General features: G+C 45.2%; 1 protein-coding gene across 2 annotated transcripts in view; it reads left to right on the top strand.

Moving 5' to 3' along the window:
- The window catches only part of LOC135917097 (cytochrome P450 3A8-like), a 65,361-nt gene extending 48,729 nt beyond the window's left edge, over positions 1 to 16,632 (top strand). For both annotated transcript variants that reach the window (XM_070529212.1, XM_065450588.1), the window contains exons 3-5: positions 11,272 to 11,461; positions 12,598 to 12,812; positions 14,736 to 16,632. In XM_070529212.1, coding sequence (XP_070385313.1) covers positions 11,272 to 11,461; positions 12,598 to 12,812; positions 14,736 to 15,707 — 1,377 coding nt within the window. In that variant the 3' untranslated portion in view covers positions 15,708 to 16,632. The remainder of the gene's footprint in view (positions 1 to 11,271; positions 11,462 to 12,597; positions 12,813 to 14,735) is intronic.
- The last annotated feature ends 227 nt before the right edge of the window (positions 16,633 to 16,859 follow it).

Below are 16,859 nucleotides of genomic sequence, written 5' to 3'. Positions count from 1 at the left end.
AAAAGTCTATAATAGCAGTGTCTTACCAGTACTCACCTACGGGGCAGAAACCTGGAGGCTCACGAAAAGGGTTCCACTCAAATTGAGGACGACGCAACGAGCTATGGAAAGAAAAATGGTAGGTATAACGTTAAGGGATAAGAAAAGAGCAGATTGGGTGAGGGAACAAACGCGAGTTAACGACATCTTAGTTGAAATCAAGAAAAAGAAATGGGCATGGGCAGGACATGTAATGAGGAGGGAAAATAACCGATGGTCATTAAGGGTTACGGACTGGATTCCAAGGTAAGGGCAGCGTAGCAGGGGCGGCAGAAAGTTAGGTGGGCGGATAAGATTAAGAAGTTTGCATGGACGACATGGCCACAATTAGTACATGACCGGGGTTGTTAGAGAAGTATGGGAGAGGCCTTTGGCCTGCAGTGGGCGTAACCAGGCTGCTGCTGCTGCTGCTGCTTATGATGATGATGTCTGCAGTGTTGCTGAAAAGAGCAATGTCATCGGATAACCGAAGGTTGGCGAGGTATTCGCCGTCGATCCTTACTCCCAAACCTTGTCAGTTCAATAGCTTGAACCTTTCTTCCAAGTATGCAGTAAATAGCAGTGTAGAGACTGTGTCTCCTTGTCTGACACCTTTCTTTACAGGTATCTTCCTACTTTTCTTGTGTAGAATTAAGGTAGCTGCGGAATCGTTGTAGATATTTTCGAAGGCATTTAGGTAAGCGGTCTGTACTCCTTGATTACGCAAGGTCTCTATGACTGCTGGTATCTGTACTGAATCAAATGCTTTTTCGTAAATGACGAAAGCCATATATACAGAAGTTTATTGTACTCTGCGGATTTCTCGATAACCTGACTAATGACGTGAATGAGATCCATTGTAGAGAATCCTTCTGTTACCTTGGTTAACTAAAGTGCAGTGTTGCCCTTTTCCTATTGGAGATTATTTTGGCAAATATTTTGTATAATACCGGGAGTAAGCTAATAGGCCTATAGTTTTTAAGTTCTTTAATGTCTCCCTTTTTGTGGATTAGTATAATTTTGCATTCTTCCAGTTTTCTTAGACCCCTGCAGTTTATAGACATTTCATATAGAGAGCCGCCAGTCTCCGTGATATAGAGAGCCGCCAGTCTCCGGCGGCTCTCATATAGAGCGCCGCCTCTATCTCCACTATCTTTGATTAAATCGACTGTTATTGCATCTTCTCCTGCCGCTTTTCCCCGTTTCATGTGTTGCAAGGCCATTCTAACCTCATCTCTGGTTATAGGAGGAGTTTGTGTATCCTGTTCAATATTGTTTTGAATGGATTTCTGAGTCCTCTGGGTACTGTACAGGCCAGTATAGAATTCCTCGGTTACATTTATTATACCTTCGAGATTGCTCATGATATTAACCTGCTTATCTTTCAGTGCATACATCTTGCTTTGCCCTATTCCAAGTTTCTTTCTGATTGATTTCAGGCTGCCTCCTTTTTTTTTACGGCTTTTTCAGTCTTCTAACGTTATAGTTTCGAATATCACTTGTTTTCACCTTGTTATCAGTTTTCACAATCCGCGAATTCTCTCTTGTCTATTGAGTTGGACACTTTCATTCTTTGTCGTTTCTTTATTAGGCCCTTTGATATTTGGGAGAGCTTGCCTACCTTGCCTTGGTGCATTGGTGCCTTGCCTCCTAATTCAGTTGCTACTTCTGAAGCCAACCTCGTTGCGGTTTCACTCATTACCTCTATGTCATCATCATCTCTCTGATCTAAGCCTGCAAATTCGTTTGCAAGTACCAGCCTAAATTTGCCTGCTTTTACCCTCACTGCCTCTAAGTTGACCTGTTTCTTCTTGTGCAATTTTACTTTTTCTCTCTTCAAACTGAGCTGAATCCTAGCCCTCACTAACCTATGATCACTGCACTTTACCCTACCTATCACTTCTACATCCTGCACTATGCTGGTATCGGCAGAAGGTATGAAATCAATTTCGTTCCTGGTTTCACCGTTAGGGCTTTTCCAGATCCACTTTCTGTTGCTACGCTTCCTGGAAAACGTGTTCATTATTCTCAGCTTATTCGTTTTTGCGAATTCTACCAGCACCTCTCTTCTAGCGTTTCTAGAATGGACGCCGTAGTTGCCAATTGCCTGCTCACCCGCCTGCTCTTTCTCACTTTTGCATTGAAGTCACCCATCACTACTGTATACCGAGTTTGCACTTTTCTCATCGCTAATTCAACATCTTCATAAAACTGATCTATTTCCTCATCGTCGTGACTGCATGTGGGATCGTAAGCTTGTACTGCCTTTAATCTATACCTCTTATTAAGTTTGATTAAGACTACTGCTACCCTCTCATTAGTGCTGTAGAATTCGTCATTGTCGCCCACGATGTCCTTATGGATTAAGAATTCTGCTCCTTATTGCTTCTTATCAGGGAAACCTTTATAGCAGAGTACATGGCTGGCTATTATTTAGCGACAGCCACGTACCCAGGATCTTTTTCGGGTGGGGGGGGAGGCAACCCAAGGTAACTCCTTCTATGCAAAGGGGGGGGGGGGGTGCGAGGTAGCCTTACTAGCACAAACGTAGATATAATGCCACCATTTCCAATGAAGACGCGTAAACACGCAAAAAAAGAATTTAAATAAGATGTACCTCACAAGTACGCCTCTTAGGTACACCTCTCATTTACTTGGCAAATAAGGAAACACATCAAATGGAGTCGCGCATGAGAGAAGCGCAGGAAGAACGCTGCAAAGAACAAGTAAACAGGCGAAAGTATATAATAAAAATTTCTAGTAGTGTTTCTTGAATAAACGCTACAAGAATTGTAAATATGCATTATTTCGGAAGAATCACAGTTCTTTTGATCCCTCATTTACTACTTTACCAATCTAAGTGCCAGAACCGACTTGTATCTTTATTGGAGAAGTTGCGTAACGAGCCGTGCATGGTCACCAGTCCCGTACAGCCACGTAGAGCGCAGGACGCGCGGTTCTAGACGTACTGCACCAACCGCGGAGGGTTAGAAAAACACATTAGCATAGCAGAGAAGTGCTACGTGAGGCGGCTCCAATGATAACTGTAGAAGTGTGATTCAAAACACATAGACTTGTTTTCCATTTGTGTCGGCGTTTTTTCTACTTCCTTTTTAAATAAAGAGGTGTTGATCCATAAATATTTTCTCAAACAACGGTTACATTTGGTAATTTTCGCTTTTCCTGCCTGTTTGGCTGTTGCCTTGGCTCTCTCCCTTAGCAGATCACTTAATTTTTCAACTCCTTGCTACACTTTTTTCCAGTTGCCAATTTTTCACGCAAAGTGCTGTACAATTAGTGAAAAGCCAGACGAGGTAACGGGTGACAATCCTATTGCTTGCAATTTTAACGGTTATTGCAGGGTCTGATGATGGACGCTGTTTTGCATTATTTCATTTTCCACCTTATCTAACCCATATCGCGGCTATATGCTTCCGAGGATCTGCCAGCGTCGCGGCGAGCCGTCACTCGAGGAAATACTGAAGCAAACGCAAACGTTTAATGCAACTGGCGATTTCTCCGACGGCCACTCGTTCCACGAGCATACAGACAAGCTGAGTACGAACCGAATCCCTTTCCTGGTCTCTGGATCAGTCTAAACGAAGAAGGTTGAACTAAGAAAGCAACATCGATGGGTGTGATCGTTGAATAGATGGTGACAACCGAACTCACCTCCAGTTGATTGCGCGCGCACCGAACCGATGAGTAAACTGGCCTTCATACCCCAGAAGATGCCGATAACTACTGCTCTCCAAAGTATTGAAAAAAAAACTGACGACCATTCTACTCTGTGAAGATGGAATTGCAGCGAGAGCTGACGACAGTCAAAGCTCTCAAACGAAAAGCAAAGTGCGCCACCTCCGCCGCGGGTCAGCCCGACGGTAGTGCAATGCCGGGCCGAACCGTGGTGGAGGTGAAGCAGGCATTAAGCACGGCCCATACGTGTGCCGATCCTAGAAATAGTGCAATACCAGGCCCACCAGCAGTGGAGGTGAAGCAGGCGTTGAGCGCTCCGCATAGGTGTGTCCATCCAAAGGTAGTGTTATGCCGGGCCGACCCGCGGTGTAGGTGAAGCAGGCGTTAAGCTCTCCCCATACGTGAGCCCATCCCGAAGATTTCGAAGGGCGCGTTACAGGTTCCCGAGCACACAGGGGTATGGCCATTGAGCTTCGACCCTTTTTGCACTATCACCATGATCGGCTCACATGATGATTTTGTCTGTTGACGGATGGCGAAAAAACTATGCAAGGTTAGTTATATACAGCTCTTGCTGTAAAGGCATCAAAAGGTTGACCGCCGAATAGATTGATTTGTGAGCGCTTTAGGAATGTGTGTGAGGAATGGTGGTGTGGCCGGTGAGAAGGGGGGGGGGGGGGGGGGCTATACCACCTAATTTCGAGGGGAGGGAGGGACCGGGCAACCCCAAGCCTCCCCCCCCCCCCTTGGTACGTGCCTGTTCAGCAACGTATAAGCCTCACCCTTTCTTCTAATCTCACTAAGGCCGATGATATCCCAAACAATGTTTGATAATTCCTCAAACAGTACTGCTAAGCTAGCCTCACTCGACAGAGTTCGGCAATTGAAGGTTGACAGCGTAAGTTTCCATCGGCGGCTTGTCCGGCCGAGAGATTCTTAGCACCCTCTGCTGCATTACAGGTCTTACCACCGCCTTGGACAGCTGCTCCGCAGCAACTGTGGACTGAGGGCCATTGGGTAATTTAGTGAGCCATTGAGTGAGCCACCTAATGAACGAGAAAAGGCGACAAAGTGCTAGTGTCTTCTCCTCATGGTGTCTATCCTTTGACGCGTTGTTGTTCAGCACGAGACGCTAATCCAACTTACGCATGTTTATGATACCTTTTTCACAGAAATTGATTCTTTCAAATAAAACCAACTTTTGATGCTTTAACCAATACTTACATAACAAAGCTTTACATAAATAAAAATTCCGAACACTTTTTTTTCTCTGGTAAGTTGAGCAAGGAACCGTCCAACTAGATTGTGGTAACGCCGCCATCGAAAGCAGAATGAGAAAAATGTCCGGAAGAGATGAGAAAAGTAAGAGCCTCCATAAAGTAAAAGAAGTTGCTAAACCCTAAGAGAAAAATGGAGTGGCCTTAGCTCCGTTAAGGGAGAAACGCCGATGCTGGCTATGTTCGCCTTTGAAAGGAGCGAATTTCCTCCCTCATGCATGAAAGCGATGATTCCTCCCTCTCCAAAACCAACTGGCCGACTCCGGGTTTGCGAAGCGATTGATGTAACTAGGCCTACAAAATGTCCTAGTTCGCAGCTGGAAAACAACGCACGCGTCATAAAAAAGTGTATGTCACTGATATTTGCAAAAAAGAAAAGAAAAACACTCTCGCTAAGCTTTACTTTGGCGCTTACAAGGAACCAGGTGCAAGTATGACACGATTTTGCAGCGATTCCTTCCGCTCCACTGCGGCGCTTATCACCCACCGTTGACGGCGGGCTGATGATGTTAATAACGCGTACGGAACGTCACTGTAACCACTCATGAAGCGCGAGAAGGAATGACATCGCTAGAAGAATGCGGCGTTGCACTTACGTAAACATAGAGATGTCCACAAATGAATTCGTCGCACACACAAACACGCTTATATGAACAACGCGCTTAGTGCCACCTGCAGAGTGGCACTGTAGAGGCTTCAAACTACTAAACCGTATATTTACTGCGCGGCCCGGTAGATTGCAAGAAAAACTGACGAAAAAGGTTGTTGGAAAAGGTAGTTGGGAAAGAGAGCAAGGAGAGCAATATGGCCGGCCCAAATTTGAACGCTGAACAAACAGCAAATATAGTCCCTCACTAGAGTTGAGGAAGAACTTGGTAAATGGCCATGTAAAGAGTGGGAATATGGTGAGCTTTGAAGTGTAAACGCGACAGAAATACGGAAAGAGAAACAACATGTTCGCTGGAGAGGAAAAAAGAAGCCGAAAAGTTGGTGGAACAAGGAGATACGAGAAGCGATCGCCGAACGACAGAAAGCATCTCGAGAGCACAGGTAGGCAAAGAAGGCGCAGTTGCCGCAGGATGAAGTAACCAGTACATGGGAAATATAGCGAGAGAAAACATCTATGGTTCAAATGCTGGTGCAAGCAAAATTAAAAGGTGAAAGTGAACGTTCGTTGCCAGAAATACGTGAGAAAAAGAAGGCCGCACCTAGAATATTTTGGAACCACATAAAATTATTAGGCAAGAAGTCAACAACAATACTACAACATATCCTAGACGAAGATGAAAACAGACTGGAAGGAGAAGCGGCAAGATTACATCTGAAAAGTAGCAGCCGAATCTTTCCAAGGAAAGGACGAGGTTGTATTTGAAGAAGCTGGTGTTGACAAATTTAAACTGGAAGAAACCTGAAGAGAAAATTCCTAAGCACACAGCCACAGGGCTAGACGAGGTTCCCGTTAGGGTGATAAATAAACTAGGACCAAAAAGTAAGGAAGCTCTGGTGAAAGCAGTGGAAAAAACTTTAAAAGATAGACGAATACCAGAAAGTTGGCGACAAAGTATAATGATTTTATTTTAAAAAGCTAAGGCGTAGAAAGACTGAATTCACTCGTATAAACCGTTGACCATCGGTAATATACAAGCTAGCAATGCAGGCAATGAAATTAAAGGTCCAACCATGGGCAGATAATAATGGCATTTTGAGAGAGCTTCTGAATGGCTTCATAATAGGTAGGTGTTTGGATGATAACTTGTTTGTTTTTACTCAGTGTATTGAAATATCAAAAGCAGAAAGCACACCATTGTATGTGGCCTTCTTAGACATTACAGGAGCCTACGACTACGTAGACCGCAACATTTTGTGGGATCTTCTGGAAGGGGAAGGCTTAGGTAACTATCGTCTACAGCTTTTGAGAGAGATTTACCTAGAAAACACCGTTTGCGTTTGATGGGAAGGAATGGGGAGCGAGGAGAAAGTTCATATCAACAAGGGACTGAGGCAGGGGTGCCCTTAATCCCCGCTGCTGTTTATGATGTACATGGTGAGGATGGAGAAGGCGCTAGAAGGAAGTAATATCAGGTTTAATCTCTCATACAAACAGGCGGGTACAGTAGTAGAGCAGCAACTCCCAGGTTTATTTTACGCGGACGACATTGCGTTGCTAGCTAATAGGCAAAGTGATTCCACAACTGGTTAATACCTGTGGACAGGAAGGCAACAATTTAGGTTTGAAATTTAGTGTTAGAAAATCAGGTGTTATGGTATTCAGTGAAAACAATGAACAGACAGTGGAGATAAAGGGCCAAGAAATATCTCGGGTAACAGAATATAAATACCTTGGTATATGGATAAACGAAGGCAATATATATATATGGAAACACAGGAAAAAACCATAACAGTAAAGGGGAACAGTAATGCAGCCATAATGAAGCACAGAGCGCTATGGGGATACAATAGGTACGAGGTCCTGCGAGGTATGTGGAAAGGTGTAATCGTTCCAGGACTTACTTTTGGAAACGCAGTTGTTTGCTTTATATCAGGGGTACAATCAGGACTCGACAGGAGCCAAAGGTCAGTGGGTGACCTCGCATTGGGCGCTCACGGGAAGACTACAAATGAAGCTGGGCAGGGTTATATGGGCTGGACTAGTTTTGAAGTGAGGAAAGATCGCAGTAAAATTTTGTATGAAGAACGGCTGAGGAATATGGAAGAAAGTAAATCGTCTGGGAGGGTGTTCAGTTATCTATACAGGAAAAAGATTGGTTCACAGTGGAGGAAAATAACTAGGAAGCTTACCAGCAAGTATGTGGCCTGCATGGTGGGCAACACAGCAACAATGAAGGTCAAGCGGAAAGTCAGAGAGGCTGAAATAATCTCATGGGTGGCGGCAATGAAAAAGAAACCTGCCATGAGTAACTACTTAAGAGGAAAAAACCAAATCAGGAAAGAAACCATTTATGATAACTCAAAGGGAAGCTCATTACTTTTCAAAGCGAGATCGGGATGCCTTAGAACACGCACCTATAAAGCTAGATATAAGAAGGAAGAAGAAACATGTGCTTGGTGCGGTAAAGCTAGGGAAACTACGGAGCATGTTTTATTGGAATGTGAAGACGGCTACCCAGCGGTCGATTTAGGCACCACTGGTCTCTTTGAAGCCCTTTGGTTCAGCGGGAGCAGTGGTAAAGCAAACATGTCCGTAATAGGCATTAGTAAGAGGCGATTGGAGGATTGGTGGAAGAAAAGTAGGGAAACGACAAAAGACGGAAAAGTACAAAAGCACAGTTCGCAAAAGGGGATCAGAAAATTTGAGCGTGGTAGTTCACAGCGTTTTTCTTTTTCTTTTTTCATTGTTTAACTTACGTAGGACATTAGGCAGTATAATAGCAAAAGCTTGGTGGCACAACCCACCGCCCCGTTCCAAAGGGGACGCTCATAACATCCATCCATCCATCCATCCATCCAAAGGAAAGCTCCAATTTTATTGTGCATTTTCCGCTCGGCAAGGTTACGACAGAGCTACACAAAACACTGTCACCGACGTACTATTTACAACAGAGCAATATGGAGCACTATCATGCATACTACGCAGACCAGAGCACCCACAACACCCGACAGATAGACCAGCACCGCTCCAGCTGCCTACATCCCTATGCCTTCGATCCTACTCATATAACCATGATGTTTCGACCTGCATTGCAGTGCCAGTGAGTGACTCTCTATTATATGTAATTGAGCAACATATATCAAAAGAATACTTGTTTCGGTAAAGTCACCTGATAGACACTGCAAACTTACACAGACCTCTTAAAATAAAACCGCACTTTATTGAATGCTTTTGATCAGCGATTTTCGACTATCAACACGGTGGGGATGGCGATCTAAGCTTTTAACATTGAAGCCGTAGCGGATCGCTCTGCGGATGACGCTAAGCACGAATGACGCTGAGCACGAATGACGCTGAGCCGCTGCGTGTGATTTGTAGGGATATAGCGGTTGGATGAGAACAAAATGTTCATCCCACGAGGCTACAATACAAGTTACTCGCCCCTATGTCAGGGTGCCACATCATACGGGAACCAAAGATTACTCAGCGCGGTTGGCGTGGCGGGCCCCCCTCATCATCGAGGATATCAGAAGGCTAACTGCTGGTGTCTGTTGTGTTATATCCACCTCCTTCCGAGTCATGGTAACGAAAATATATTTACAGCCTACTAGACGTTTACTACTACTAGGTATTTACAGCCTACTAGGCTAAAATACTATAACCATAGGGTAAATACAGTGGCTGGAGCGTAACCGTCACGACAAGTGACCGGCAAGGCTGACTCTGACTTTGGAGTATGCCGTCTCTCCCCGAGTGCCTCTACTGCAAAGCTATGTCTGTGCCGTGATAGCCATGCTTTCTGCTAGAGAGAGGTTGGTTGCGCTTCCTACGGACGTCCGAGTTCGACAGTGCCCTGCACCGTTCTAGAATCCCAGTACTCGACACAGTGCGCAACGCTGCCATACCCATGTGCGTTCCATTAGCTTGGTAGCCCCGTTCACGTCAGGGCATATCCATTTGCCCCGTACCCTTGTGCCTTTCATTAGACTTTTACTTTGTAGTTTCCATTGTTCCTCTGCATATTATTCGCGAGTGTGTGCCGACAGCCGTATGTGCCAAACTTCAACGCGGAAATCAGCAATTTGTAAAAGCATTATTCAAGTTTATTTTCTCGATACTTTCTGTTTGTTAATTTGCTTGTACCACCCTTCTATACATCTTCTATTGATTGTCGGTGCTGCCTGTCTCTTTAGTGGCGTGCGCGCTACACGATGCATCCCGGAGAAGCCGCCGCTGACGGGTGGAGACGCAGACGAACCGGCGCACAAGTCAGGCTCGATATACAGCTTTATATTTGGTTACATGGTGTGCTCAAGCACCTCCGTGCTCTGGCGGCAGGGTTTGTGTTCCATCGCTGGATCTGGAGGCTTCGCTTGCGGCGGTGATGCACTCAAAGTGCCCAGCTACGTGCCGACAGCGCCAGTAAACGTATTTTGTTTCGTTTCGAAGCCCTCGCCAAGAGCTCTTCTAAACGGCCACAAATGCATGCCTCATGGTAATTTCACGCATCAAAATGAGAAAGGCTGGCTGATATCTGCCGTGCCTGGCCGAGATGCCTGAGTATGGGCTGGTCTCACTGTGCGTCAGCCGGGTGCTGCTTTGAGCGGAACTATTCTCGTATCGCAGCTCCCGTTCGAGCTAGAGGTTTGACACTCGTGGTCGCTTTTCATGAAAGGTTTCGACCTCAGGTTACGCTACTTAGCACTACTTTCCATCGAAAAGAAGTTACTGTAGCCGATGTTCCGATCACCGGCGGCGGCGGTGCAATATACACACACAAGAGAGATACATCCCGCCCCTTTTGATTGCCACAACATGGCGCGACATGTGAAGTGCGTGTGAAGCAGGAACTCACCGGCCTGAAGGAGGGAAACGGCTAATTCCTCCCTTTTCGCTCCCTTTCTTTGAAGAGTGTATTGGTGATGTGACTAGAGGGGGTTAGAATGGCGCGTTGGTGTTTTTAAATTGTAGAACATGTAATATAAATATTGTGTGCATGTAAATCCTTCTTCAAGATGTTCATACTTGAGGACCCGCGTTGGCTCTTTCATGCACTGCGCATGAGGCTTTGGTCACAGGATGAATGGGTATTTAGACTTATCTTCAAGTGACTTGTTTTCTAAGTAAGCAACAAAATTTTGAGCCTCACTACGGCGTGCCTTGTAATGAGCTCATCGTTTTGGCACCTAAAACCCCAGAATTCAGGGTTAAGGTCGCCTTCAAGGTCACATAAACGTCTAGAAACTTACATACACTGCCAAAGGGAGGGAAACCACCAAAAGAAAAAATCAATCTAAACAATTAAGATTGGTGTCACAAGGAAGGGTCAACAGGATTTCAGGTTTTCTTTCGGTGGTCGGCCTAGCCGCTAGACAGGGGAGGCCTCTGGCCTCTTCCCTTTTTTTATTCCCCTTATCCCACCCGGCCCAGTGCTATTGAGGGGTCCTCACAAGGATAGACTGTTACAACGATGCACTTTTCTCTTCAATTTCCTTTCTTTAAAAGACAGATACTACTACTTTTTACATGAAATGGAAACCAAATGTTTCATTCATGTCAGTGTTAGCTCGATAACGTTGCTTTGGGCAAGTTATTCACCGGGTGCCAAGTAGAAAACAACACTGCGGTGTTCTGTGTGTGTTTTCACGGGTATTTACTTCCACTACGCAGATCATGGAGCAGTGGGCCCAACTGTATGGAAAAGTGTATGGTTTCTACGAAGGCGAGGTTGCCAAAGTTGTCATTGGTGATGTCAACATTGCCAAGGAAATTTTCGTTAAGCGGGCGCATGAATTCAGCGACCGGCCCCCGATGGTAACCGACATCGAGTGTATTCTGAACAGCCTCATAGGACTAAAAGGTAACATATTTACATCGCATATACACTATTGCATTACAGAGTAGTAGGCTTACTAACACGGACATAAGCAGGAATTAAAAGGACAATACAAACGCCATATTTGTATCAGTTCGTTCCTATACTTGCTTCCGTGTTAGCAGGCCGGCCTTTAAGCAGCATTATATACCTAGAAATTTTGTAAAATGCCTGTCGCTCTAAGAATCCACACTATTCATTAGAAAATGAAATGTGTTCTGTGCTTTCTATAGGATGCCCCGACAAAAACGTATTGCGGAGTGAAATCTAGCTAAGCGATGCCAAAAGAAAGAAACGTATAAAATTACAGCAAAAATTACACAAAAAGACAGGAATACTGCTACAAAGACCAATGCGAACCGAAGCGTCTGCTGTTGTGCTGGGTTCCACTGTTTATGCCTAACAAAATGTTTTGGGACAGCATTAAACAAAGGCAATCATCAGCCGCGTTAACAAGAATACGACAGTAGCGTACAGGATCGCTTAGGGCATAACAGTAATTCTGTGTGACGGAGTTTAAAGGTGATGCATCCCCCTTCGTCCTAAAAGAGCCACGACCAGTTTCCGGTGAGCTCCTGTCGCCGGTAATAGGAATAGAGCACATGCCGGGAGCCGGCTCATTTTCCCTCTCCCCGTGTAAACGTCAGCGCTTACATGCACCCCGTACGTCGACTTATACTGAATTCGATCCACCCTCTCCTGTCGTAACAATGGGATTCGTCTTAGAAACGCTCTAGAAATGCAATTCCATGCCAAGAGCCACTTGTCTCATTCATGTAAACGCGGCTACGGAAGTACATAATTATATGGAATAATTGGTCACGTGCATTTACCTATCTTTCGCACTTATCAATATGGGGAAAATTGACTATCGTAATCAACATTGCCGTATCGACTGTAGCAATGGTGTCCTTTCTCAGGCCTTTTTTACGAAGACGTGTTACATGAACTGCGGCTGCTCTAGACCACGTTACATTATCGAATTTGTTTTGATTAAAAACTTCGGTTCTTACACCTCAGCGAAGCTAAGCGCACACTCTTTTCTAATACATGAGCCAGCACACGGCAACCTACGTAAGTGGCATTCATTTTTTTTATTCTTTGCTGTTTTATCTTCGCAGGGGACGAATGGAAGACAGTCCGAAACCTACTAAATCCTAGTTTCACGTCGGTTAAGATGAAGCTGATGCTAGACATCATCCACCTTTGTTCAGACACATTGGTGGAAATTATTAGCGATCAAGCGTCGGTGGACGGACGAGCTCACGTAAATCTGTCCAAGCTCTGCCAAGGTGTCTCTATGGACGTCATCACCAAGTGCTCCCTCGGATGGCAGGTGCGAAGTCCAAATTAATTGAACCGTTTAGGAGTTTATTGCAGGCAGCGCCAACTTCCGGTTCGGAGTCCCATTGTGCTTAGTTCATAAAGCGTGATGCAGAAATGTATCGCACACTACGACTCTAAAACCTCGAGTTTATTATATGCATAACACTTGCTGGATTCTCTTCAGTTAGCTTGAGCATAGTCTGTCATAGCTGTATTTGGCACTTATGCAGTGATGTGCCAACTGTATGCAGCATGTTGTTTCTTCAAGGTATAAACTTTATGAATGCGCATTCAGCGGTAGGCTGTGTTACGAGTAATGTTTAAGCACCGTACTAAATCAGTGTACCATAAGCTGACCGGCAAAACGAGCGCTCGCTTGGACGATAGTTGATCCATCATAGACGGCGACACGCCAACAAAGGCACTCTCCTCGAGGCAACAGAACCGCCGTTCTTCGTGGAAGAATCGCTGCCACTCTATCGGAGCTTGTCCCTGACAAACGGACTGTCGTGACTGGACCCCTAACTCATCAACGTTGGCTGCATCGCGACTAGCGACGGGCAAGGAGCAGGCGTTTTTTATCTCCTCGGCATCACTCGGCCAGCAGCATACGTTTTCGCCGTCATTCGACGGTAGCCGACCTCGTTCACCGTAGGCACGCTTGAGAGCAGCAAGATGGCACTGCGCAAGCGCTCCGTCACGTGGCATTTTTCATATTTTGCAGGCGTTCTTTGCAACCCGAAAAAAGGACTATGTGAGACGTATCTTAAAGGAAACAACTCGATCGGTGGTTTCTGAAGGTGCTCTACCAAACTGCGTATCATACTCGGGGTCCTCAGCCAATAATTAAAAAGTTGGGTAATTAAACTCAATTAGTGAGTTAGGGGGGACACAAAAAATTGTGTGAGTTACTATAGGTTATTGCGAATAGTACGTTCTTCCAACGCGCCCTTCATTTTTAAATTCTTGGCTCAAGTTATGCGGGAAACCCTGTATATACGCGTCAAGAACACTTAATACGCGCGCCGAACCTCTTCCAGCTTGAGCACATAAACTTCACGCGTGAGAAAATGCTTCTTGCGATGCGTCAGTTCCTAGAAGTAAGTGAGTCACGTCTACACATGTAAGGAACGTTAAATGCAAAACTTTCCTCGTGGTAGGCTACTGCTATGAAATAAAAATTTTGCATTTTTTTTTGCGGCAACGAAGATTTCGTAGAAGAAATGGTGTAAGCGTGAAAGAGTTAGGAGGAGTAACACCTTCATTTTCGACATGTCGAGTTGAATACTTGCTCAGCGGCCAGATTATTCTAAAAGGAGCTCAACCGTTGAATTACCATCATTTTAAAGTAAAGTGAAGTGCAACCTGCACGTATTAATTATCTCGTCCTGTTTAGAGCACTGGTGATGGTAAAGCTTTTTATTGCAATAGCAATTATATCGACACTCCTGCATAAATTTCTCCCTGTGTACGTTTTGTACAAAGTCCAAGTGCGACAAGATGGTGGCCGCGCGCCGTACGCTGTAGGTACGAGCGAGAGTTTGCGAGGATGAGCCGGGTAAAATGCTGGTTTGATGTGGTTGTGCCTTCTCACGTTTGCAAAAGCATAAGGCGGGGAGAGTAGCGCTAATATGCACATTTACTGTTTTACTGGCGATTTAAGCTTAGGGCGAAAAGTACAGTATTTAGTTCCAGTTCTATATACGTGATTTTTATATCATTGCAAAAACAAGCGCTGATGAATTTCTTTGCACGCAACACACACCCACACACACACACCCACACACACACATATATATATATATATATATATATATATATATATATATATATATATATATATATATATATATATATATATATATATCTTGGTTTGTCCTAATATTGCTGCATTTGAAAATCCTCTAACCTTCTTTTGTCGTTTCTTACACAGTCGGGCTGCCAGAAAAATCCGGATGATCCTGTCATCAGCACGATCAAGAAGATACTGTGGAATTCGGGGAACCTGATCAATGACGTGTGTATATTGGTACCATCACTCGGAACGATTATATCGTACATATTTCCGCTACTCAGCTACGGGAGGCTGTTCACGCGCATGCAAGAGAATCTGCATCAAGTCCTCGAGGTTCGTAAGAGCGGAACGTCTGCCATAGCGGATATTGTTCAGCTAATGGTTGAGGCTCAGAAGAACGCGTCTAACACGAACGGGGTGCAAAATAGAACCTTTACATCACCATCCAGCGCCATCAGGTTAAAGACCAGCTTCATCAAGGATACGCACATTGTGTCCAACTGCTTCGTCTTTCTCGTTGCCGGTTACGAGACAACGGCCAGCACATTAGCGTTTGCGCTTTACGAGCTGGCCAGACACCCAGAAGAACAGCATCGGCTTCACGGCGAGCTCATGTCTGCATTTCGCCATAAAGACGTCCTTAGCTACGAAGATTTGCAGGCACTAAAGCGACTCGACGCGGTCATCAGAGAATGTCTGCGCCTCTACCCACCTTTGGTGCTGGTAACGTCGCGCGTGTGTGCCAAGGACACTCGGCTGGCAAGTGGTCACATCATCCCGAAAGATTCGCACGTCATCTTACCCACGTGGAATGTTCTGCACGATCCCGATCTGTGGGCGGACCCTTACGACTTCAACCCGGACAGGTTCAACGAGCGACTCGAGGGGGAACGGCTCGCTGCGTCCGGCGTCGCGTTCGGCTTCGGGCCACGTGAATGCATCGGAAAGCGTTTCGCTCTGCTTGAGCTCAAGGCCGTATTGTCGAAGCTCATACGAAAGTACAAATTCAGCGTCTGCGGCGAAGCACAAATTAATATGAAAGTGAAGGTTCCGCTCATCAACGTGTTTCCGGAGTGCGATATTCTGCTCTATGTTGAGGCACGCCCGTAAGACCACAGTATTCTACCGGCGTGTTGCGTCGTAATGAGACGTAACAACATTTTACAAGACAAGCACTCGCACGCCTTCTTCATTATAAAAATTAATTCGGCGAGAGATTACTGGCACCTTCAGGTAATAACGCACACCGAAACTCGCGGCTTCATAGCCATACCCACTTTCATGAATTCACGGTCACTTTAATTTGCACATCGCATCGCTCGGTAGCACGTCAGAAAACGTATCATATCTAAGAAATGTCTGAGTCTTGTGCGAATCGTCTTGATGACTCGCTTAGATGCGTACAGGAATTTAAACACACACTCTGGCCTACCATTGCTAAGCTAATCAGGATTAAGACTTAGCTCCAGACCACGTAACGGAATACCATGTCCTAAAGATATTGCGGGTAAAACAATAAGAATGTTGTAGCACATTAGCTACGTCTTGGCGGCTGGGGTCATCAAAACAAAGATGCATCACACAGATTGTTGAGGACCACAAGCAACCGTCATTTGCCTTCATCAGTTTCATTCAGGCTGTTCGCTATCACCCGATATATTTAACGTCATCAATTCCAGCAACGTTTGCGTAAGAAATGTGCTTCTTCCGCAATGTGTAGTAAAACAAAACGGAGTGGTGGAGTTGAGTCTCGAGTATTCATTTCTACACTTAGTTTCAGCGCTGATGATATGGTGGTGGAGCGGCGTGGATTGCAGAGGCAGATAATACGTAGCCAAACACATCATTAAGTAGAATGCTGTCGGCAGTCTTTAGCTTCCGCAAGACCAAGGGCAACATAAAACAGTGTTTATGTTCTTGAACCAGTCGTGCCCAGCCGGTACTACGGCAAACCTACAAAAAGTGTACCCTACTCTTTGAACCTTAAATCTCATTATTTCTTTATCACCGAATCAGAAACGTAAGTTAACGCAGCACGATAGTTTCTTTTTCTGTGTGCCCTAATTCAAGCCAGCAGCCGAAACACAAGGCGATGGAATTGTGCATGCTTGTCCATCTCGCAAGCGAAGAATGCGGGCTGCATCTTCAGTTCCTTTAGATACAGAAATCATTCAATGCATAGCGCCTCAATAAAGCTTTCAGAATGACAAAAAGAGCGAAATGGATGCAGATACCACGCATTGTGGGAAAGGATGTTGTGTG

This window comes from Dermacentor albipictus, unplaced genomic scaffold (genome assembly GCF_038994185.2).
Source record: "Dermacentor albipictus isolate Rhodes 1998 colony unplaced genomic scaffold, USDA_Dalb.pri_finalv2 scaffold_19, whole genome shotgun sequence".
NCBI classification, from domain to species: domain Eukaryota; kingdom Metazoa; phylum Arthropoda; class Arachnida; order Ixodida; family Ixodidae; genus Dermacentor; species Dermacentor albipictus.
Note: the sequence above shows the minus strand (reverse complement) of the source record. Positions and strands in the feature narration are given on the sequence as shown.